This window comes from Martes martes (assembly GCF_963455335.1).
Source record: "Martes martes genome assembly, chromosome: 2".
Lineage (NCBI taxonomy): Eukaryota > Metazoa > Chordata > Mammalia > Carnivora > Mustelidae > Martes > Martes martes.
Window position 1 is genome coordinate 195,409,975 of NC_137889.1, and position 22,080 is coordinate 195,432,054.

Below are 22,080 nucleotides of genomic sequence, written 5' to 3' on the forward strand. Positions count from 1 at the left end.
TTAGAGTTGAAGACCCTCAGTTTACTCCAGTTGAACACTTGAGGAAAGACCAGTTAAAGAGCGCTGTTGCCTTAGAAATGAAAAATACTAGTCATTTGAATTGAATATTAGGGTTGACTGGTGGATTCTTAGTTTATCTCAGGATCCTTAGTACTTTTTGAAAGTACATCAGGTGACTATAATATGTAACCAACATTGAGAACTATCCTTTGTCTTGGGGAAGACAGGAGAGATCATGGGGTTAAGCTTGGGAGAAAAGGGGGTAGTGAGTGAAAAGTTATGGAGAGCTTGGAAAGTATAACTATTGTTCCTCTGTTCTTTTTGGAATTCCCCTTTCATATTCATAAGCTCCACAAGTCTGAAGACTTTGGTGGTATGGATTTAGTAATATTAAACTTTACTGGGTTCCCACTTACCCACCTTCCTCGAATTCATTCTTCTTAACTGTTCCTTTTTATATGAAGAGAAGAAAAGGGAAGTATTAAGAAGGATGACTGGGGTATAATACAGTTTGATAAGAATTTGATAACATTAATGGAAGAATCCATCTCTTAAAAACTCTTAAACCAGTTCTAAGACTAGTTTTATTTGACCCATTGAAAAAAATGCATGTGTGTATCCACACAAATTCAGAAACTTTTAGCGAGGCAACCATATTAAGGTCTAGCTACTTATCTGCATATGTGGAATTCTACATTAAGATTGCTGCTGCTTCCTATAATTGGGCAAACATAGAACATGTAGCTTCTCTTTCTCACTCTAGGATTTTTATGTTTTATTGATGTAAAACTATATCTTTAATGAAGGAAATAAATTATTTGTACTAGAACAAGAGACTTAATAGGGGTGAAAAGGAATAAAATGACTGAAAACAATCACAGAAATACTTTGTTTTTATGGACTGCAACCTCTGTAATTCTGAATCACTAATTTATAAAAATTATAAAATTTTATAATTTTATAAAAATTATAAAAGCTGGATAAATTATAGTTAAAAATTCACTTTCTCCTTGGAAGTCGTAGTAGGGAATGTAGAGAAGATTTGTGGGAGTTTCGGGTATCAAACATGGTAGCTACAACATTATTTTGCTGGGATTTAATGTCATGGGTACAATTTAGGGCTGTTTATTTGTGGACTTTAGCGTCACCTCAATGTTAATTTATTCAGTAGTACAGTGTGGTATACTCTGTTGAAAGTCATGCCTTAAATATTGAGGTTCTTTTTTCTCTTCTATTCATAGTGGTAGCCGCTCCTCTAAAACTTTTAAACCAAAGAAGAACATTCCGGAGGGTTCTCACCAGTATGAACTCTTAAAGCACGCAGAAGCCACGCTTGGTAGTGGCAATCTCCGAATGGCTGTCATGCTTCCTGAGGGGGAAGATCTGAATGAATGGGTTGCAGTGAACAGTAAGTAGCCTGTCTGTTCCTAGGTAGACTCTAAATTATGTTAATAGCCTAATTGTAGGTGAGTGTTGGCGTGTTGTCTATTCAAGGATCTAGCTACCAGCCTAATGCCACAGTTATAGTGATACCTCAGTCCACTTTAGCCTTTATGTTATTTTATTGTGAGTATGGAGTTTTATGAAATTTTTGTCTCCTGTTACAATGTAATACAGAGCATAGTCTTCAGTAGAAAAAATGATAATGCTAATAGCAGTTAATATTTATGGGACACTAATTCTGTGTCTGGCCCTCTGTTATCCTTTCCACATGGACTATTTATATTTCATCTTTACAATCTCATGATGTAGGTACTAGTATTACTTCAGTTTAAAATAGATAAGGTGAGACAGAAAGATTAGTAATTTGCCTAGGTCATACAGCTATCAAATGGTAGAACCTGGGCTCAAATAAATAGAGCTTTAGGGTTTTAGAGACTGTGTTTTTTACGTTTTTATTTTAATTCCAGTTAGTTAACATACAGCGTTGTATTAGTTTCAGGTGTATGATACAGCGATATAGCATGTCCACGCGTCACACAGTGCTCATCATGACAAGTGGAGACTGTACTTTAGCCACTATGCTAAATTGCTTCTTTCAGTAGCATACTCAATTATTTGTCTACATTATGCCTTTTTTTCCCCCCTAAAAAAAGGAAACCAATAATGATCTTGTGAAGTTAGTAAAATACGTTTATGATATACTCTTTTATTTTTGGGTAGACTTTAAAAAAATTTTTAAATCCAGTTTAGTTAATACGCAGTGTTGTATTAGTTTCAGATGTACGGTAGTGTTTCACCAATTCTGTACATTACTCGGCGCTCATCAAGATAAGTGTACTCTGAATGCCCTTTACCTGTTTCCCCCTTCCCACTGCCTCCCCTCCGGCAACCACTCTTTTGTTCTCTATAGGTTAGAGTCTGTTTTTTGGTTTGTCTCTTTTCTTTGTTTTGTTTCTTTAATTCCATATTGGAGTGAAACCATACAGTATTTGTCTTTCTCTGACTGACTTATTTCACTTAGCCTTATACCCTCTAGATTCATCCACACTGTTGCAGGTAGCAACATTAGTCGTGTAGGGCTCGATCCCAGGACCCTGAGATCATGACCTGGGCTGAAATCAAGAGTTGGTTGCTTAACTGACTGAGCCACCCAGGCGTCCCCAAATTTGTGTTGACTGTATGTGTTGCAGAGAATTTCTCCCACTCTGTGCTTGTTTTTTTTTACCCTCTTAAAGGAGTCACTTAATAAATAGAAGCCCCTAATTTCAGAGTAGCCAAGTATTGTGATTTCTGTGTATACTTTTCACCTCTTCCTTGTAGAGGAAAGAACACTGATAATATGATTCTGCTTGAGTAAAATTAAAATTTAATTCTTTTCTTATAACTAATGCTTGCTTTGCAGCTGTGGATTTCTTCAATCAGATTAATATGCTTTATGGAACAATCACAGATTTCTGTACAGAGGAAAGTTGTCCAGTGATGTCAGCTGGCCCAAAGTAAGACATGGTTTATGATCAATTCTCATTTTTACTTAAACGTTCTTAGATAAGAAGAAAGTTTCTGACCATATAATTTCTCTATTCAGCATCTCCTTCAGTGGTTCACTAATGGCTGATAAATATTAAGTCCAGACTTCGAAGCCTGAGCTTTATGGCCCTCCCTGTATAATCCACTTTCCTCCTTTTCTCTCTTTGCTTATGAATCTCCTCTGGTCTATCCAAACTAGGTAGATTACTGGAAATGCCTCACTATTCCCTCCATTACCTCCACTCTGAAAACTTGCTCATTCCATTATTCTCTTGGATATTTTTCTTCTCTTCCCATCTCTCTCCAGTCATTATCTGGTAATATTTCAAAAAATCTTACCCATCTCCAAGGCCCACATCAAATGCTTCTTTATGAAACCTTTTGATTTTTTTCACACTAGATCTGATCTATTTAACTTTTTTGTCTTTGTGATTACATTTCTTTATTTTATATTATACTTACACTATTTATACATGTCTTATTTAACCTATTAGATTCCTTCTTCATTTAAATCCCTTTTGGTGCAAAAACAGTGCCTGCCACCTAGTTAGCACTTGGTAAATGTTTGCTTCGATCAATAAATTTTTGAAACTGGATTTTATTATTACTATGGCTGATAATGACTGCTACCATTTATTTAGTGCTACCTAAAATATTAGGGCTTTCATACATTTCATCTTTTACTTCATAAAGCAACCCTATGAGATAAGAAAAGAAATTGAGTCTGAGAGAGGTTAAGTAACATGTCCAAGGTCCTATTATCTAGAAGCTGGAGAACCAGAATTGAAATCTAAGTGGCTTTGATTCTAGTGCCTCTACTCTTACTTGCTACATTGTATTATTATTATTTTACTATTATAAGTGATATTAATTGATATTTATAAGACATAAAGAGAAGTTTTAATTTTTAGTGCTGACTTTATAAAAAGTCATATATCCTACATATACATATATAAAAAGTCATATATCCTCCACCCTTATCATATATATAGTATAAATATCAAAATAAAGCAAAACAGGGGTGCCTGGGTGGCTCTGTGGGTTAAGCCTATGCCTTCGGCTTGGGTCATGATCTCGGGTCCTGGGATTGAGCCCCATGTTGGGCTCTCTGCTCTGTGGGGAGCCTGCTTCCCCCCATCTCTCTGCTTGCCTTTCTGCCTACTTGTGATCTCTGTCTGTCAAATAAATAAAATCTTTAAAAAAAAATAAAGCAAAACAGCACTGCCCAAGCTTAGGAGTGCTTAGGAGTATTATCATTATAAGTTGTGGCCTTAGATTGCTAATCACTTATTGTAGACTATTTTTGGTGACTTTTAAAGAGTGAGATTACTGACTACCCAAGAGATTCAGTGTTACTAGTTCATAGTCATACTTTATTTTTTGACCAAATTCACATATTGAGCAAAGTATTACCTACTTGGAGTTGTCTGCCTTATCCTTCAAATTAATTCCAAATGAGTTTAGGTGTTTCTTGGAATCCAGGACTTTTAAAGAGGTCTGACAGTTTGCCATCATCAGAGATGTTCAAAAGAATATGATTTGAATATTTCCTAAGGTAATTTTTTTTAAAAGAATTTATTTTCATACTATTTTAAACTTTGAAACTTCCAATAATTTTAGGTGTACAGAAAAGTTTCCAGAAGAGCATGAAGAGCTCCCATATTTCTTTGGCAACAAATTCCCCAATTATTAACATCTTAGTGCATCTGCTTCATCACCTACTCTGTGTGTATACTCATTAAAGTTAATTTTTTCTAAACCTTTCGAGCAAGTTGTAGACATTAATGCCTCTTCCCCCCATATTCAAGTGTGTATTTTCCAAAATCAAGGTTACTCTTCTATGTAATCGGCATATAGACCGTCCAGATCACTTCTTCTAGTGATTTGGACACCATTCACATTAAATAATTGCTTCAGCAGTATCTCAGTTTTCTCTTTCTGGTCCAGGATTCAGGATCCTATCTAGGAATATATATTGCATATATTTGACTTATCTCTTTACGTACCTATAATTTAGAATAATTTTTCAGTCTTTTTCTGGTATTGCCCTTTACATGGAAAAGAGTTAACATAGCAGGCCTGACGGTTAACTCTTAAAACGCCTGTTAAAAGTTGCTGTCCTTGTGGACAGCAACTGGGAAGTTGGATTTTTTTTTTCTTTTTTTAAAGATTCTATTTATTTATTTGACAGCAAGTGAGAGAGCACAAGCAGGGGGTGGTGAGAGAGGGAGAAGCAGGCTCTTCTTTGAGCAGGGAGCCCGAGGCGGGGCTCAATCCCAGGACCCTGAGATCATGACCCTAGTGGAAGGTAGACACTTAACCAGGTGCCCCAGGAACTTGGATTTCAAAAGGGTTCCCACCTCCCCAACTCAAGACTGGGTCACTGTGCCTAAACTCTTCGTACAAACAGTATGGCTAATGCTTTCCTTCTGGGAATCTAGAATTTTAATGTGTGCCACCCAGAGGGTGCCTACTTGACCATGCCCCAATAACTAAAACCTGGACACGAGTCTCTGATGAGCTGACCTGGTAGACAGTATTTAACATGTGCTGTCATTACTGAGTCTTGGGGGAATTTAAATGCGTTCCTGTGACTCCGATGAGAAAAGACACTTGGAAACTTGTGGCTGATTTCCTCTGGACTTTGCCCCATTTGTTTTTTCTTTTTGCTGGTTTTGGTTTGTGTTCTTTCATGGTAATAAACAATACCTATGAGTACAACTGTGTGCTGAGTTCTGTAAGTTCTTTTAGCAGATCATCAAACCTGGTGGTGATCTTGGGGACCCCTTCCTTACACAGTCTGTCTGATGTTTCCTTATGACCACATTCAGACTATGCATTCTTGGCAGGACGCCATAGAAATGATCATGTTTTTTCTCAGTGAATCATATCAGGGGGCACACAATGTCAACCATGCCATCACTGGTGATGTTAACCCTGATTACTTTATCATCTTAGTGTCTGCAAGGTTTCTTTACCTCAAATTTGCCATTCCCCCCTTGAAATTGACTAGTATTTTCCTGTAAGGTTTTCTGGTATTATACCAATACCCGTGAACTAGGGAGAGTTACTGCCACGCAGAATACTGCTGTGATCACTTGCTCAGAGAAACCTTACCTAAATTGCTGGTTAGGAAGAACGTATGTAATTCTTCAAAAGTAGCAGGCTTAGGATCTCTATAAAGATAATATAAAAACAAAAAATACTCTTCCTTTTCTTCTTCCTTCCAGTCGTCTGTCTGTCCAACTACCTTTCTTTCCTTCTATCCTTCCTTTTCCTTCCTTCCCTTCTTCCCTCCCTTCTTTCTGCTTTTCCCTCCCCTTAACCTGCCTCCCTTCCTTTTTATTTTGAGAGTCTTAAGTTTTGTCCATTGTTAGTGCTGAGAAGACACAGTTGTCCTCATGCTTTGCCATCTTTAGCAGACGATGCTTGGCATTGTACCAAGGAGAGGCATTTGTTAGTAGCTTAGTACTGGCCCCTTGCACAGTGTTACTGAGTGATGGCTCAGAGGATTTTGTCAGTTATTATTTATTATTATCAAGAAATGAAGAATATCTTGCAGTTTGCAAAATATTTTCTTTTTCTTTTTTAAAGATGGGTATGAACTTACCATGATGACAGAAATACATTTCAAAGAGAATGGTCTGTCAAAAGTGAAATAAAAAAAATCAGTGTGGGCAAAATAGAGTTATAGGATGAAGTCATCTTAAGTATAAACATGACAAAAGAAGAATGGATCAGGAAGTGTAAGCAGTATATAGTTTTATTTTTTTATTTTTATTTTTTTTGAATTTATTTTATTTTTTCAGTGTTCCAAAATTCATTGTTTATGCACTACACCCAGTGCTCCATGCAATACGTGCCCTCCTTAATACCCACCACCAGGCTCACCCCACCTTTTACCCCTAGTTCTGTTTTTCAAAAAGCTTTAGGATATTGAAAGTTAGTATGCTTCAAAACTTCAGAAAATTGAAAATGATTTTTAGGTCAACTGTGTCTGCTTTTGATTTTTGCATTTAAAAGTGAATATGTAACCCCTGGTCACTAACAAAATGAAAAATATGTTTGGGAGGAAAGGCAAAAATTTTCAGGTTTCTTAACATGTGGAAGAAAACATGGATAAGTACCTGTCTTTAAGTGAAGAGTAATTATGGCTGAAAGTTCTACCATTCATGGTCTCTGTCTCTCAAGGATCAAATAAGAACAGGCCTGAGTTCCCCTCAGAACTTTAATTTCAGATTAGAAAGGATCTCTTGACCATGAAAGTGATTAAGCAGTGGACTAGAATGCCAAATGTTGGGGAATCTCCTCTTGGAGACCTTCAAAGTGGACTTGACAGTCATCCCTGTTGCCCAGGGTTGGCAGGAAGGTGTGCTATTAGAATGTTTGTTCAGGTGTATGGTGTTGAGGTTTATTGTTCAGATGTAAGTAGCTATGATTAAATGGAAAGCTTTGTTATTTGACCTATCTCAAGATCATTTTCATCATTTAAAATACTCTGTAATGTTTTTCCATTGTATTTCTTTCACCTTCTTCGTTAGACACACTGACCTATCATTTTGTTAGTTCAGACTGGTACAAAAACAAATTAGCTTCAAAGAGAGAAGCTAAGTGGTAGAAGTAATCTTTTGGAAACTAAAATACAAAATGAGGTGGTTCAATTTAGAGATTTTTATGCTTTGGAGTTTCAGCTGTGTGCTTATTCCTTGTCTTAAAAATCAGGTTGTGGTTGTGTGTGGGTGTGGGCGTGTGTATAACTCTATTATCATTCTTGCCAGACTGTTTCTACCTACTCATTTACAAGACTATCTCCTCTACTAGTCTATTTTCCTTGACAGTATGGAAAGTGTCTTTCATTTTAGTATCCCTTGGTCAAGAACAGTATTTCATATCACGCTATAGGTGCACGTTTAATGTTGATTATACCAAAGAATAGTGTCCTGTTAATACCCAGGTCCTATAGGCATCTTTATTTGGGTTGCCATTTTTCTTTAAAGGCATATTTAGCTCCTCAACCAAATGTACTTAGATATTAACTCATTCTGTTCTTGTTGCATGTTACTTTGGAACTTCCATGTCATTCTCTATCCTTAACCCAAAATTTAAAGCCCCAAGTTAAAAGAATTGTATTGCATAAGGAGAAATGTTTTTCAAAGAAGAAAAACAACCATAAAGATTAAAGGTGGTTATCAGAGAAGTGGAAAGTTAGCTAGGTTTTCTACCATTATGATTCTAAAATATAAATGCTGTATATAAAGAAAGGTGTACAAAAAATGAGTTTGATGGGACCTGCTTAGTTTGGATCATGATAATGTAAAATAGTTCAGTTACAGTTTAAAGGCTTTAAATTTAAATGCCAAATGCAAAATTTATTTAGAGGAGCAGATTGTTTAAAACCTGTCCTGTGTATGTACATTCATCATATGTGTACATATATAACATAAAATATATACATTTTGTATAGGTACATACTAATACTCTGTGTCTGTTATTTTTCCAATACAGATATGAGTATCATTGGGCAGATGGAACAAACATAAAGAAGCCTATTAAGTGCTCTGCGCCAAAGTATATTGATTACCTAATGACTTGGGTACAGGACCAGTTGGATGATGAGACATTATTTCCATCAAAAATTGGTATAATTGTTTTGTATAATTGGAATCCATTGTGATTTATCTAATTTTATGTGTTTTTAGAGCTTATTGGCTCTCTATTCCAGGAACCATAACTAGACTACCATATCTATCAAAATATTTATAATCTTATACATTCAAAAGTACCGTATTGGGGTGCCTTAAGTGTTTGCCTTCAGCTCAGGTCATGATCCTGGACGTCATGATCCCAGGGTCCTGGGATCAAGGCCCACATTAGGCTCCCTCAGCAGGGAGCCTGCTTTTCCCTCTTCTCTCTTGCTACCCCTGCTGTGCTCTCTTGCTCTCTCTGTCTGATAAATTAAAAAAAAAAAAGAAAAAAATTAATAAATGAAAGTGTCTTATCTTTTTCACACCAGGTTTATCATGAACATTAAGTGAAAGCTCTCTGTAATTTTAAACAACAAGAAGAGTAGTGTATCTTGCTTAGTAACAAAATTTGCCCTGTGTTACAGAGAAAAGAGACTGAATATTAGGTAGGCAGGGAGTATCATCTGCCACAGTCATATCCGTTTCTTGTTTAGGGAAGGAGTTTATAGGACTTACATCCAGTTTTACAGTGTATTTGTGGCAGAGAGGTAGTTTGAATTTATGAATACGGTGTGAATCTTACAGACTGCAATCAAGCTAGGTGAGAAGAAGGCAGGATTTGAGAGGGTGGCTTGTTATCTACTGAGTGACTTTTGCTTTTTTTATATTTGCTTTTAAGGAAATTATATTTTCTTTCAAGTAGAAATTGTTCACATCTAGGTAATTCATGTGATTTTACCCTCTCAAACTTCTTGTTTTTCTAAAAAAGTTATGTTTTCTGGGGAAAAAAAGAGAATTTGTTCTTCTATCAACAGACAACTTTTTGACTGTATTTTATGCTTTTAGAGTTTGAAAGAAGGATGTGGTGGAGGAGATAGCAATATAAATAGTTACTGTTATGGATTGTTTTTAAACACATTTATTGAATGTTTTAAAGGCTTTGGAGCCTTTGTAGTAAAAGATCTGTTTTTCAGGACTTCATTACTTACATACATCATAATCGTTTTGGTTAAATGCTATGACCTTATCTTTTATCTCCCATAATATATTTTATAACTTTCTATTTTGACTGAATTTTAGGCTTTTAGAAAATTTGTGGGAATTGTGCAAAGAATCCCTGTATATCCTTCTTCCAGAATTTTTTTCTTCTTCCAGACTTTTTTTTTTTAAGAGCTAGTGAGTTTATACCCACTCTTTTTTTTTTTTTTTAAGATTTTATTTATTTATTTGACAGATCACAAGTAGGCAGAGAGGCAGGCAGAGAGAGAGGAGGAAGCAGGCTCCCTGCTGAGTAGAGAGCCCAATGCGGGCTCGATCCCAGGACCCTAGGATCATGACCTGAGCTGAAGGCAGAGGCTTTAACCCACTGAGCCACCCAGGCGCCCCTCTTCTTCCAGACTTTTTAGTGGCTAATGTTTTACCATATTTGTCATCTCTCTCCTCCCCCCAACATCATGTTTTCTTTTTCTTGAACTGTTTGAAAGTAACTTGTATGTATGATGCCCCTTTATCAAAATGTGCTTCAATGTACATTTTCTTGGAAAATCACAGTGTAACTATCAAAATCAGGAATTTAACAATGATATAATACTGTTGTTTAATTTACAGATCTTCTTCAGATTTTTCAAATGTTCCCAATAACATCCTTTATAGTAAAAGAAAATCCTTGACATTTGTTTTCATTTACTTGTCATGTTTCTGTAGCTTTCTTTAGTAGGTAATACATGTATTTCAGTCTTTTTTGGTCCTTTATGACATTGATCTTTTCAAAGAGTATAAGCATACTAATTTATATAATGTTCCTTCATTTTGGTTTGTCTTATGTTTCTTAAACACACACACACACGTATGTATTTAGACTTTTTTAAAAAGTCATCTCTACATCCAACATGGGGCTTGAACTACAGCCCTGACCGAGATTAGGAGTTGCATCGACTGAGCCAGGTGCCCGGTGACCTATAATATTTTTTAAATGAGTGGTAGGCAAATGTGATAACACCGAATCCAGAAGTATTAGTATTTGACTTGTGTCATTTAGCCAGTTTAACAAAGGACATGGAATTTTTTTTTTCTAGTCTTGTATTTGTTTAATGCTGTAAAAGTGCTCTTATTTGTAAAACAGTGAGCCTCATTGAGAGGGACCGTAGCTAATTTCAGAATAAATGTAGAGCTGGAAGTGTAATGAAATAATTTCCATGGAGAAAATATAAAAGTATATTGCTAACATTGTACGCAGAACCGAACAGGGTTAATCCACTGTGTTCAGCAGAGATTTGTATTGATTCTTGATGTTGAGAAATCTGAGGATGTGAGTGTGAGTTTTAGCTTCACTACCGTCTTAGGCATAAATTTATTTCATTTCAGTAAAGTTGTAGGTAAATAAGAGGCTTAAGGGGCTTGCTTATGTCTAGTTCTTATTCTGTGGAAGTTTTAAAGTTTATTTTCATTCATGATATTTTGAAACCTTCTGAAAAGTATAGTGGATATTATTAGTAATTTACAAGTATTTCTTTTCAGCTTTGTCTTGTTAATTTATGTTGCCATTTGTTGACAAACTCATTGCCTTGTTCTTGTTTCTTGTTAATAGAGGCTGTTGTTTATCTATTTATTAGGTGTCCCGTTTCCGAAGAATTTCATGTCTGTGGCAAAAACTATACTCAAACGCCTCTTTAGGGTGTATGCTCACATTTATCATCAGCATTTTGACCCTGTGATCCAACTTCAGGAGGAAGCGCATCTCAATACATCTTTCAAGCACTTTATATTTTTTGTCCAGGTAAGTTGAATTAGGAGGCCTTTTTTTCAGTAAAACCAGTTATCTGCAGAGTTCCGAGGTGGATCCTGCATCCATATGGTTAGGATAAAATTTGCTTTCTCTCTCTAGTCTTTTATACGTGCCATGATGATAAAGCCTTTTGTTTCTGCATTCCATTCATATCTAAGTTGGTGGCATGCAAGTCTCGTAAAATAGATCTGAGGGGTCTTGCCTTGAATTTGCTTCATTTAACAAGCCATATGAGGGACTGAGTTAGGAACCCGACTAGTTTAGAAGGTCTATAGATGAACTTGGTACCTTTGGCATGTTAACATTCCTTCTATTCATCTGAACCCTCAATTTCTGTCTACCCTAGATTTTTTTTTTTTAAAGCGTATTCTATCCTAGAAATGGCCTTTGTGTATAATACCTTTTTTTCCTCCTTTCTAAAAACATATTCTGAGTAATTTTTAAGTTAGGTACTACTCATTATATCCACAGAGTGTTGCTATTCCAGAGGTCCATTAGTCTTTTTTTCTGGCTCTGGTTGACCTCCTCTTCCTTTTCCCTTTAGTTCTCAGAGGTGTAGACTAAGAGAAGTTGGATATTTGCATCCTGCTGTATAATAATTAGGAAGGAGTGAAAAAGAGGTGAAAATGATTAAGCTGACCAGCTCTTTTTGGGTGGAAGTTGAGAGGGTTGATGATAGGCAGAAGTCCAAGTCTTGAATCTGTGTAATTTTTTTTTTAATATATCTATGGGCATATGCTTATAAATGCCCTCCCCTTACCCTCTCTCCACTAAAGAAAAATGTGTCTGTTTTTCCCTCTATACTTAACCTCTCATACTGAACACACACATTTTGTATCTTAATTTCACCTATATAAACACATTTTAGGAGATCTTAACTTGCCAAAACTATTGCTTGGAGCAATTACTTTACCATGGAGTGCCATCTGTAGACACCCACAGAAACAAAGAAAACGTTATCTCAGAATTTTCTTCTGCTTTGGCTTAGGCAGAACATGATTGCCAATGTTCAGATTTTAGTGATTTAGAGGATATTCTTCCACCAGAAGGGTTAGTTTTATCTTACTGTGTGATTTTTTTTTTTAAGACTTTATTTATTTATTTGAGAGAGGGACAGAGCATGAGTAGGGAGAGAGGGAGAGCAGAGACAGACTCCCCATGGAGTGTGGATCCTGTCACATCACGGGGCTTGATCCCAGGACCCCGAGATCACGACCTGAGCTGAAGTCAGATGCCCACCCAACTGAGCCATCCATGCACCCGTGTATGATCATATCTTAAAGTGCAATGTTATCTCTCAACTCTTAGCAAGTAGTAGGGGATTGATAAATAAAGCATTTACCACATCTGAGGCTTTTTATATCTCAAGACACTGTGACCATCTTAGAGGTAAGTCCATCAATTATACAGTCACCCCTTGACTGAGCAAGAGGGGCCTCTGCCCTGGGCCATACTGTTTAGAGAACCCTATTCTGACCCTTCTCTAGCTGTACTCCCCACAGTGTAAGGGACCCACAGGGCAAAGAACATATCTCGTAGATTCCACTGGTTTGTGCTTAGGTACCTGACACTTCAGAATTTCCTTTCCACATGGTCCCATTTTTATTTCCACTGTCTGCATGGACCTTATCCTTGGGCCCATTCTTTCAAGGGAAGGTCATATCTCTGATATGTGTACCTCTAGATCTAGGGCCTAGTCAGATGGCAGCGGTTTGTGAAGGTATGTGGTATGTTAACTCTTTTCACTCTTTTTATAATCCTGAAATTGCCTGAAATACTAGATTTTTTAGTCCCCACCTGGTTAACTATATCTGAATGATACTCAGGTTATTCCCTTTTAACAAGAAGCAGCACTCACAGGGAGCCTGGGTGGCACAGTCGTTAAGCGTAGTTGGGCGTCTGCCTTCGGCTAGGGTCCTGATCCAGGGTCCTGGGATCAAGCTCCCATATGGGGCTCCCTGCTCGGTGGGAGGCCTACTTCTCCTCTACCACTCCCCCTGCTTGTGTTCCCTCTCTTGCTGTGTTTCTCTCTGTCAAATGGATAAATAAATCTTAAAACAAACAAACAAAAAAAGCATTCCCACTTACTGAGTTTCCACTTTATGCCAGGGATTACACGAAGTGGTTAGCACACAGGATCACATTTAGTCCCCACAGTAATTTTATGAGGTAGGGGGATTTACTCTACGGTTATTATAGACATGTACAACATAATATCCGAAGTGCTTAAGTGATTTGTCTAAGGAGAACATAGCTAGGGAAGAGAAAAACTTTTTTTTTTTTTTTTTTTTTTTTTAAAGATTAGACTTTTACTGACCTTGAAAGCTAATTTCCAAAAAGTGTTAATAGAAATCTGTTTTGGAATGAGATGTAATACATCTTCACTATTTTTTCCTGTCTTTAACATGCGTAGGAATTCAACCTTATCGATAGAAGAGAACTTGCACCACTCCAAGAACTGATTGAAAAACTCACCTCAAAGGACAGATAAAAGGATGAAGAGCTGTGCAAGTTGTTCCTCAGATGAAGTGTGTTGAGTGTATGGATTTTGTTGTGTTTTATTTTTATCTCAGTCATTTTTGTCCTAGGTTTGGGGGGCTTGTTTGGGTTTGATTTTCTTTATTCTGAATAAATGAAACCATACTCTGTTGCTAGAGGAAGCCAAGAACCATTTTCTATATATTTGATAGGGGTAAATTTTGTCTTAGTGGCTGGCATACGGTTTTTGTTTTTTTACTTGGTTTGATTACTTGCAGAATTTTTGATAATACTGTGTGTTGAAAGAAAATGCTTACTTGATTAGACTGCTGATGGATGGGGGTTCTGTGTTGTGTAAATTGTGGCCAGTTTTTGAAGTCCCCAAGAGACTTATGTTTTTAAGTGCCTTGGCAGGCTCACTTCTGAGGTGCAAAGCACAGACATAGAACTGAACAGGGCTTGAAATATTAGAAATACTACCCAGGGCACTTACTGATGCATGTTTTAAAACATCTGTGATAAAAGCCATAGTTTACCTAAATTGGTGATCTCCAGCTTTTACTACATTGAAGAAACACAATTTGTAAAGGTGTGCATGTAGAACATAAAAAATTAGTATTATTTTTTGATATTGGTGGTAATTCTGTTCAACAAATGCTTAAAGTTCTACAAGCAGGTCTTTTTCCATCTCTTGGTATCTGTGATATTAAAACTTGAGGATGTTGAAGTGTAATACCTATTGTATTTTAGCTTCTTTCCACGTGTTAACTGCACTGTAGGTGTAAAATTTCAGGTTATATATAGGTTTGCCATCTTCAGAGGTGATGCTGAACTGTGAGGTTTCTTAGCAATTGCCAAATGAGCCATAAGTCTATAGAATTCCCTTCTGTTTTGAAGAGGAGGGGATGGATAGGAGTGTGTGCTTGGTTGGGAGGGTTAATTTGTGTGGGGAGCTATAGATGGGATAAGTATGGTGAGTCAAGTTCAAAAGGTCTTGTCTTAAAATCCTTGCATAGAGTGGCATGAAGATTTTAATCAATTTCTTGTAAACAAAGTCTTAGAGACTTCCTTTTAAGAATCAACTTCCATGAGAAGTTAAAAATAAATTATTAATTTTAGGTGTAGATGTTAATCATGGAATTTAAGGACCGTTTGGAGGAATTGATCACGCTCCAGCATTTCCATTCAGTGAATGGAGCTGGTGTTTGCCTGTCATTTTAAAATGATACAGTACCTTCTTTGCTTATGATAGGCCCAATTTGAAGCATTCTGACTTCTGATTTTTCCACTGTGAAAGGAAATCTTTTTCTTTGCAGTGATATCAAACAATGAAAGTGCTAATTTGGTAGTATTAACTTTTACATTTTATTTGTCATGACTTTCTAGTGAATTATTCCCATGAGTAAAAAGTTCAGAAACTTAGTTTTAAAAATAATAATTGCATTTTTTACTTCAGTTTTATTCTCAAGAAGTATCTTTTTCAGGCTTCCAGTTTTAATTTTGTAATTTCTAGTAAATTTCATTCCTTCAGTTACCTATATATAGTCTTCCCTCAGTTTGAAATACACACCTTTTTCCTTGTAGAATAGAAATCTTGTTCTGAAATTATATAGACTAAAAATGGTCAGTAGGAAAGAATCTAAAATGAAATCACTTTGTTTTTGCCATTAACAAGGAGAGCAGTGATACAATTTAATGCCATTGCAATTATGATAATTAGGAACTGCCTTTTTCTCCATTTCATTTCTAACAATCATTCTCCAAGTACCAATAGTAGAAGTAACAGGAAATCCTGGCAGAGGCAACTATATTGGACACTTACTGTAATGTTTCTTCACAGTTTGCAGTGAGAACAAGCTGACTTCCTTAAAACAAATCTTTTATTACCCAGATAGGTAGTATCAGCCACTATGGTTGATTCAAAAATAAAATTTAGTGTCAAATAATTTGGGGTCCTGTTTATTTATGAAAACGAAGCACATGATTTTTCAAGTAGTCTTCCATACTGCATTTGACTTTCTATCAACCCAGTAACAAAGGGGTTGCAATAGCCATGCGTAGAGAATAGTGAAAAATTGTTCTTGCTCTTTTTAAGCCTTACACACGAGTACACTGTAAAAATGGAAAAATGTTTCTGTAAATTAATGTTTAGTAGTAGGCCCTACTTTCTACTGTATGTAGATAGGAGTTGTCACTGTGTCAGAATCTCAGGTGCCTGCTTCTGAGTATTCCTTTCAACAGAGGTATTATTAGGAAGTAAGGAGATGTGTAAGTGTATATATGGTAACAAAGTAGAGAAGTTCTCCCAGGGAGAGGCCTGGAATTGTACATGGTATTACATGACTGTAGGTAAGGAAACACTCACGGGAGCATGTGAGAAATAACTGATTGAACAGAACGTTGCTTTGACTAGTTCCCATGAGCATTAAGATGCCCTTTACAGAATAAGGATCAAATCATGGTTTTACAGCAGAGTTTGCTTATGAATGTGTCTTAGATTCTTTCCAGATCTCTTAATTTATAAATAAGCAAGATAATGATTTTCCCCCTTGTTCTTTATACAGAGATTAAAAAGCAAAAGTTGGTTTTCTCACCCACTAATAAAAGCTTCAAATATAAAATAGTAAGTTAACATAGTATTATTGTCACAATGCTTTGGTTAAATGTTGAAATGAAGCAAGTTTTAGGAATGACTTTAAATGATGGAGTAATGGTGGTGGAGAGAAGTTAATAACAAAGAGTGAAAATCTTTCACTAAGCAGTAGATGGTGCTACTGGATTTCATTTGCTGACTTGATTATTTTATTTCCCATAAAAACCATGACATTAGACTGCATTAAAACAGTAGCATGTATTAGTTTAGTTGGTAGAGGCTTTGGTGGTCAGTTTACTTTAAATAGAAAGATTTTAGATTGCTCTTTCTACTTTTGTCCTTTGCAAATTCTAAAGGGTCAGCATAAAATGTATTGGGTGGGAGAAGACAGGTTTAGTGTATAATATATCTCAGACTGAGTTACTGCCTGGTTATCAGGAAAGATAAAACACTACAATCTCTTATCTTCAGGAAATACAGATGCTGTGGATATTTATATTTTACATGTAATCACCAAACTCCGTTTTATGTATTAGCATTTTCCTTGCTTATGGGAAAATAGCAAAATGACATTTGTTTTATACCTTTGTGTACACCCTCTCTGAGAGAGGTTTTGATAACCACTGAAATGGTAAAATATGTGAGATACAATTATTAAGTTGTAGGAGTTTCTTTTAAAGTAAGTATGTCATACCTTAAATATCCAAATGAGAGTTGATCTTCAGAGTGGTTCCTGGGGGAGCACTACTCTTTCCAGCTATGTTTTGAAGGTTTAATGCTTTTAGAACATTTAGTGATACCTGAGAATTGGTTTATGACTATGCAAGAAAATTCATCATTTTAGTTGCACTGAAAACTTTTGGCAGCTTGGTATGACCTATCTTAGTCACCAAACCAACTTTACTTTGCTGTTTTTTTTAGAACTAAACCATTAGGAAAGTTGAGAAGACTGCCACAGGTTCTGAATTTGCAGAAGAAAATGTTTTGAGCATTGGTAGCATCACTTAATAAAGGAGTAGTGCCTGATGTCACTACTTTGAAGTAGACAGTATCATTTGGATGTATAGGTTTTATTTAATTTTTAAAAATTTAGTTTAATTACCTTACAGCTAAATATAATTAAAAAATCAAAGTCTATCTCTTGTTTTCTAATTTTATTTCTTTCCCTGATAGCTTTTGAATTTTATCTCAACTACTATAGGATATTTTTGATTGAAGGGATAGTAAGAAAAAAATGGATCCAATATTTAAGATAAAAGTAGCTTAAGGTAACAACAGCCTTTACTTTTTAAACATTTTCACTCAAATGAACAATAAGAATTTAAAGACTGCAGATCATTGTACAAAGAAATTGGAATAAATTTTATATAATAATTATGCTGAGTTTTAAGCCTGCATATCACAGATAAAATATTTAAAATTGTATAATCATTTCATATATCATTTATAACTTTAAAATTTTCAGTGTCTTTTTAAAAGATGTGGGACTTGTAATTTGTACTTTGTAATTTGAAAATGTGACTGTATACCAAGGAGAAAACTGATTTTGCAACTTAATCTGCAATACTAAAGAATAGACCCAATTTTTACAAACAGTATGCTGGGTCAGTACTTGAAGAACCACTCCTAAAATAACTTAAATATTGGAGTTTTGTCATAATATTAAGATTCACCCATAGGAATTACTCTTTCTTTGTATCGGTTTAATGTTGTATGAAATTAATATTTAGAGGTAAAGATATGTCAAGATTTCATGGAAAAGTTTAATTTTAAGATATAGCAATTCTGACTGTAAACAATTTGAATTTTTAAGATGTTCCTAATGAGTTAGTCATAGAGAATAATTTATTTTAAAGGTTTGATACTGTGTTCCATGTCTTCCATTTATAGCTGGAATGGTACTTAAATTTTGACAAAAGAGAGAAAATACAGATTAAAATACTGAATAATCTCAGTTTTGCAAGTATGATGCAAATTCTTTTGGGCATGTAATGCTGTGCAATAGAAAATTTTAGGTTATAATTCTCAAAGATACTGAAATCACTGGCCTTTTTTCGTTCTGTTTGTCATCTCCTTTTCCTTAAGCTATTGACTTACCACCTCCTGACCCCCCGTTGCACTAAGAAAACAAGACGGATAGGTTTATTGTGCAGGTCCTCCTTGTTAGTAATTGTGAAGTACTTTCTGTCAGTACATTGGCAGAAGTGTTGGAAGGTGCAACTTATGTAAGTATTTTTGGGTTGTTTTTTGGTTGACAGCTTCATTTAAATTATGTCACTGAACCTGAGATTATTAGTGGTATAAAATTTTTGTTAATATTTAATTTTTCTTCTGTGTTATTAAATTCTTATGTTGGTGTTTTGCACATGTTTTCATTTTTATTTTGTTCTGAAATACTTGTGCAAATTGTAAAATAGATTAGCACATTTTCATGTTAAGAACATGTTTCTCCTTAAATTGTTCTGCAGAGATAACTATTTTTAGGGGAAATAGTTTTTTACAGCCATTAGATTGTATTTGTTATTTTTGTACATGCATAACTAAGGTGATAAGGACCCTAATCCTGTGGAGAACACTTAACTTTTGTTCTGTTTGAAATTTTCGTGTACATTATTACTGAAAATTATGAAGGAACTGTCATGAAATCTAGTTGAGAGAGAATACAGTAAACATGACAAGACTTAAAAGTTGAGTAGAGATCATTTCTGAGGACAAAAGCTGAATATTGCCAGTACCCAAAATGGAAACATAGTGGCAGCATTCACACTGTGTAAATATTGCAGAGAATACAAAAGACAGGGATCCTGCTGTCATGGAGTTACACCGTTTTTCTCTATCTTAAGTAGCTGGATGGGGAAAAAGGGTCTAAAATATGAAATGCGACATGAACACAATATTGAAAACTGTGCCAAGATTACTCAAATTCTAGTTATTAATCATCAAAGTTTAATTGCTCCATCATTTTATTTTAAAAGGAGATACTGAATGTCAGAAAATCTGTAATATGTTTGAGAGATGTAGATAACGTATATAGACTTGTATGTGATGGGATGGGAAATATTTAAATTCTGGGGTTCTTTTTAAAGGAAGAAACTGAATGTTTATTTAAAAAATTAATAAATAGTTATGTTTGGCCATGAATCCTGACTTGGCATTACTGATTATTTACTATAGATGTTCCCACATTAAACACATTACTAGAGAAATACTGAAAGTAAGGAATATGTTGGACATATAAGATTTGTTAGGCATTATTTTAAAGATTTATTTATTTGAGAGAGAGAGAGCACACACATGTGTGCATGTGAGTTGGAAGACAGGCAGAGAGAATCTTGAAGCAGGCTCCCTGTTGAACTCGGAGCCTGACAGGGAGCCGCATCCCACAACCCATGAGATCATGACTTGAGCGAAACCAAGAGCTGGACACTTAACCGCCTGAGCCACCCAGGTGTCCCTGTTAGGCATTATTTTTAATAAGGTTCACAACAACCCCAGAGGTTAGTATCTCATTGTCTTACATACTAGAAAACTGAAACCCAGGACTTGTGTAAGTCACTGATTAGGACCAAGATATAAAAACCCAAATAGGCTTGACCTTGAAGCCACTGCTTCTGTTTGTTTTCTTTAAATGTTCTACTGCCATGAGAATGGTTAGCAACATAATTGTTGGCCTTTCTATCAAGCTTTTACCTATTATTTTATTTTCATTATAGACCAATAAGAAATAGTAATAAACAGTTTTGGAGGATCTTCATTTTGCCCTGATACCTAAATTCCAGAAGGAATTGTGTATGTTAGAGTATTCTCAGAGTCATTATTTAGAGATACTTATGTTTAGAGGCATTTTGTGTTTGGACCATCAAGTCACCACAGTTGCCCAGTGTCACTAATTGGTATTTGTAGAAAAGATAGGAGTAGAAGAAATACTAGTCCATACTGATAAGATTTGTGCCTGTATACTTTAATGAAAACACCTTGTTATTTTGCACGTATAGTATCTACAAAGCATCCACTGTGTATAAAGAAATAAACACATACCCATGTAAAAATTAACTATATTTTGATAATTAGGTTCACTTGCCTCTATTGTACTAAATTTAAATAGTTAATTCTTCACTATATAATATTATTTGGAATGATGCATTTTGGTATCAAGTTCTAAATATGCCTTTAAGTAACCATGTTTAATAAATGTTAAACTCCTGTGTTAAATAGCCTGTTGAGTACAGTGTCACATTTTCTTGATGACCTAGCATGCAGCATAATATATTTTCCTTTGATAAGGAGCTATATAGGATCCATGGCTCCCTGTTCATGCCCTTCTAGCAAGTTATTATGCTGTTGCACTTCAGACTTGCTGGAAGCACCCTGACTCCCTACTCTTGCTTTTATGATGGCTTGTGCATTCGTATGTTTCTAGGCAGTAATGACGTTTGCAAGGAGTAATTTATAACCAAGTTTATTAAGTCAATAAATACCATTTTACAGAAGTTGTTAGGTTGGTGTATACAAATGCATGGGCTGTAATCACTACTTATCAATGTTCAGGGACTTTTTTTCCCCCTTTGTTCTCATTTTCTGAGTTGCTTTAGAGTTTTCTTAATAAACCTATATGTCAAGATCCTGTCTTTAGTTATACCAGCGTTCCCACAGAAGAAAAGGAATTCCCAAATTGAAGGAGTTGTAAAATTTCTGGCAAAGCAGGGTGAAAATGGTAGCATGCTCACAACTGGCTGGGTGTTCCCGACACCCTGTCTTTTATCTGCAGTTCCAGAATCTGAAAAGCTTGGAAAACTGCAAGTATTTTCTTGAATTTGGTGCAAACTTAACCCAATCTGGAGTTACTAGTTTTTAATCGCACTTAATGTGAAATCTGTGTTTCACTGCAAATTATCTGTGTATTTGATTTAATACCTCTGCAGGACAATGAGGGATGGTTACATACATATGTACTACACGACTATATGTTTCTAAAATCCAAAAATTTTTGCGTTCTGAAACATCTGGCTGCAAGGGTTTCAGATAAGGAGTTGTGGATAAAAATCAAGGAGGTTTTTTTTTTTTTTTTTTTTTTAAAGATATTATTTATTTTAGAGAAAGCCGTGTGAACAACAGAGGAGGAAAGAATCTCAAGCAGACTCTGATCCAAGCCCAGAGCTCAGTGCAGGGCTTGATATCACAACTCTGAGATCAGGGCCCTGAGATCACGACCTGAGCTGAAACTATGAGTTTGGCGCTTAACTGACTGAATCACCCAGGCACCCCCAAAATCAAGGATATTTTTAAAGAGTGCTTTTCTCTTACCTCTTTCTTGCATTATCCAAAGGTTATTTAGGAAAATAGTAAATTATGCTGAATCTGATGCCAAGAAAGCTAGGTTTCCCTCTTTCCCCATCTACTTCGTGTTTTTAAGGAACACTTCTAAGCTTTGAAGAGCTCAAGTTCTCACAGCCCAGAATCTGGCAGAGCTGGAATCTGAACCCAGTCTTTAATTTTCCACTGCTTAAAACTCTCGATCTCAGCATTATACTACTTTTCTTTGGTGGAAATCACACTTGGGTATTCCTACT

At 35.6% G+C, this 22,080-nt stretch overlaps 1 protein-coding gene across 1 annotated transcript in view; it reads left to right on the forward strand.

Annotated features, from left to right (window-relative positions):
* The window catches only part of MOB1B (MOB kinase activator 1B), a 49,706-nt gene extending 35,058 nt beyond the window's left edge, over window positions 1–14,648 (forward strand). The window contains exons 2-6 of the mRNA XM_080796834.1: window positions 1,242–1,408; window positions 2,846–2,939; window positions 8,476–8,609; window positions 11,267–11,430; window positions 13,853–14,648. Coding sequence (XP_080652960.1) covers window positions 1,242–1,408; window positions 2,846–2,939; window positions 8,476–8,609; window positions 11,267–11,430; window positions 13,853–13,930 — 637 coding nt within the window. The 3' untranslated portion in view covers window positions 13,931–14,648. The remainder of the gene's footprint in view (window positions 1–1,241; window positions 1,409–2,845; window positions 2,940–8,475; window positions 8,610–11,266; window positions 11,431–13,852) is intronic.
* Window positions 14,649–22,080: the final 7,432 nt, after the last annotated feature.